Source organism: Silene latifolia, chromosome 10 (assembly GCF_048544455.1).
Source record: "Silene latifolia isolate original U9 population chromosome 10, ASM4854445v1, whole genome shotgun sequence".
NCBI lineage: Eukaryota > Viridiplantae > Streptophyta > Magnoliopsida > Caryophyllales > Caryophyllaceae > Silene > Silene latifolia.
The window spans coordinates 158,832,896-158,836,036 of record NC_133535.1 but is presented as its reverse complement, the minus strand read 5'-3'; the positions used below and the strand labels follow the sequence as shown (position 1 = coordinate 158,836,036).

The window sequence follows — 3,141 nt, the reverse complement described above, 5'->3', positions numbered from 1 at the left end:
CGATTCACCAAACTTAAAATTTTCACCTAAGTTAAAGTTTTACCACATGAGCATATATCATTATCAGTTTCTGAGCTCTCAGCTACAACACTATCGCTATATTGACTCATCGAGGGGTACCATGTGGAATTTGAAAAAACTGAAGGGTACCGTATAGAAAAACCCTTAATTTTTTGAAACAAACTCATTGTAGTTATTCTTCAACTAGTTTTTGCGTATTATTGTCATGTATCAATTTATTTTTGTGTGATGCGGGGTTTATTTTGTAAATATATTATTGTTTATGAGTTTGTAATGTCAGGTTCGAGAACAACTATGTTGTACGACAAGTCACTAAAAGCATTAAGAAACACTTTGAGTATCCTTGCACATGCTGGACAAATGCCGACGATGATGAGAAAATTTTGTGGTGGAATCTCTTTAAGGTACATGTTGTAATGATTTGCTTATTGCTGTCGTTGGACGGTGTTTTGTTTTGGTTGATGGGCTTTGTATTCTGTTCTTCATAATATCATCAACCTCGGATCAATTTATTTAGACGTAACACAGGTAGAGTTTTTTATATGTAAGGATTTGTTAGTCGTATTATACGATGAATCGTGTTGTATGTGGTATAAGGAACAATGTAGCATGAGGAAAGCAATATAAAATGAATCGTGTTGTGGAAATTGCATGTGTTTGGGTTAAACTCAGACTAATTAATTAGTTTAGCAACAATGTAGTTAGATATATAAACAACCAAAAGGTCATGTATATGTAACACAATGTAATTAGCACTAAATAAATGCAACTCCATTCATCAGTATGTAGTGTAATCGTGAATTTATTGACCAAAGACAACTTTTTTTATTTTGAAAATAGAATAGAAAAAAAAGTAGTGTATGTACCTGATCTACCCTCAAGTTTTTGAGCAATCAAGTTCCAGTTTTGAGGGCCAAAGACAACGGTGTTTTGTTTTGGTTGATGGGCTTTGTATTCTGTTCTTCATAATATCATCAACCTCGGATATTGTTGTTGGATGTTTCTATTGCCTTCACGTGCTTGAACCTGAGTTATTTTTGACTGATGCAGACCCATTTCACATGGGACTCGAACCTAGAGGATGACGTTATAGTCCAGTTTGAAAAAACAGCTGCAAGGCGCCTTAGGGACATGGTATCTAAGGCAATGAAAAGAAAAAAATGCCCTAAATGGATGAGCAAAGAGCTTAGAAAGGGTATCAAAAAAATAAGACATACAAGTGAATTCAAGAAGAGGTCTGCTCAAGCATCTAAAAATAAAAAGGGACCTAACAAAGGTATTGCTCATATCCAAGGATCTGTTTCAAGTCGAGAGTTGGCACGTCGTCACGTAAGTACCTATTTTAATGGATACACTGGTTTATATGTATTTGATGGTTTACCAATTTATACTTATATAACTTTTTAATATGTTGTAAAAAGTACGATACTCACAAAGAGATTCTTACACCGGCTGACTGGTTTCGCAAAACTCATATGAAAGAAGATGGAGATTGGGTGGACGATAAAGCACAAAATGTTTGGGTAAGTTATCTATTCTAATCCCCAATTTTATGTTCATAAATGTTTATAGTATAGATGTATTTTTGTTACTCTGTGTAACATGGTTTCTTTTTGCATTCAATACGACTTGATAATTACCTAAATTAAACCTGGCTCGAAAATGACCCTAACATAGACCTAATCAGATAACCCCTTTAACCCTATCCATAACCAATTCGATTGCTACGGCGTTACCTTATACTCCCACTTCGCTGTGGATAATGTACCAGACTTGGTATAGATGGGGAATTTTCTCCTCACCGGAGCTAAACACATTTAACAAATATTAACAATTATAGGCAATCCAAGCAATGAGCAGAATATTTGGAAGCGTAGCCAAGTTGTTGATTAACCACAAACATAAGCATCAATTATTCTTTCACTTTCCATCGCATGCATATTTCCCTTTAATTATTCTGTTCCTGTTGGCTAAGGAATTTTGATTACTACCATAGAAATTACAATAATTACAATATAAAAAAGGTGGATTATGAAAATTAATCAATGTCGATCTATTTATATATGATTATGTTGATAAATTAATGGTATATACACTTTTAATTTCCCTACATAGATTAATTCAGCTGTCTAAAACATAAATAGATAACCAATTTGTCTCGCCCTTTGGCTTCTCTGATAATTTGGCTAGACATTTCACTTTGATGAATGGGAGTCCATCAACCTAGTTAAAAGAGGGATGACCTGTTATATACTCTCTTTGCATTCAACTTTGGCTTTATTGCAGGAAGAGTATAAGAAAAAGGCTGGAAAACAAGGTAGCAAGGAAGATAACAATGCATACTTAGAAGCTGCTGGTGGCATCAACAAGGATGGCAGTGTATATGGAATGGGTAGCCTGTCTCAATTCTATTACCCACTTCCTAACTTGAAAAAAAGAGGTAAAAAATTGCCTCCTTCAAGTATTGTCGTACAACTAGAAGAACAACTCGAAACTACAAAGCAAGAACTTAAGACTACACAAGATGAACTCAGGGCTACACAAGAAGAATGGAAGAAGCATAAGGAGACTACTGAAAAAGAAAAGCAAGCATTTCAAATGACTCTTTTAGATATGAAAAAGGATATGGCGCGTATGTCAGAGGCATTACATTGTAGTGACTTCTCTATCAACACTTCAGACTTTTCGGCTCATGGTTAATAGTGTCTTCCCTTCTCATTTAGATATTTGATAACTTTTCAACCAGGTTTTAGAAGTATTGTGATACTGAACACATGTTTGTTTTTTGGATTGTCAAACGAGGTGTTTGTTTTTGGATTTTTATTTGGTAAAAGACACATTGTTTTTGGATTTTGAGACGGTAATAAAAATTGGTTTGATCGTTTATTAGTTGTTACTAGTTAGATATATGCATTACTGCTAACCAAACTTCTTAAAAATCAATAGTAATCAGCTACAAATGCACATCCGTATCAAAATGTGTCTCCATTTTGCTACTAAATTATTTGGCGCTAAAATGGCTACAAAGAATTCATGCTCTAAAACAGCCACTGTTCACTTTTGGGTAGCTGAATTATCTACTAATTAATTGGACGCTAAAATAGCTACAAAACATTATGT

The 3,141-nt window shown here is 34.3% G+C and overlaps 1 protein-coding gene across 2 annotated transcripts; it reads left to right on the top strand.

The window, feature by feature from the left end:
* The first annotated feature begins 231 nt into the window (after positions 1–231).
* LOC141609439 (uncharacterized) lies at positions 232–2,907 on the top strand. 2 transcript variants are annotated; one of them, XM_074428486.1, is made up of 4 exons: positions 232–425; positions 1,072–1,350; positions 1,443–1,544; positions 2,308–2,907. In XM_074428486.1, the coding sequence occupies exons 2-4, from the start codon at positions 1,153–1,155 to the stop codon at positions 2,719–2,721; spliced, it is 714 nt and encodes a 237-aa protein (XP_074284587.1). In that variant the 5' UTR covers positions 232–425; positions 1,072–1,152; the 3' UTR covers positions 2,722–2,907. The 2 variants fall into 2 exon arrangements, with proteins under 2 accessions (XP_074284587.1, XP_074284586.1); XM_074428485.1 differs by lacking the exon at positions 232–425 and having other exon boundaries at positions 969–1,350.
* Positions 2,908–3,141: the final 234 nt, after the last annotated feature.

Bases quoted from the DNA above. Each gene is read 5' to 3' on its own strand.
- LOC141609439 (XM_074428485.1), top strand. From the start codon at position 1,066: ATGCAGACCCATTTCACATGGGACTCGAACCTAGAGGATGACGTTATA. The intron at 1,351-1,442 runs GTAAGTACCTAT...TGTTGTAAAAAG, and splicing joins GAGAGTTGGCACGTCGTCAC to TACGATACTCACAAAGAGAT. The intron at 1,545-2,307 runs GTAAGTTATCTA...GCTTTATTGCAG, and splicing joins ATAAAGCACAAAATGTTTGG to GAAGAGTATAAGAAAAAGGC.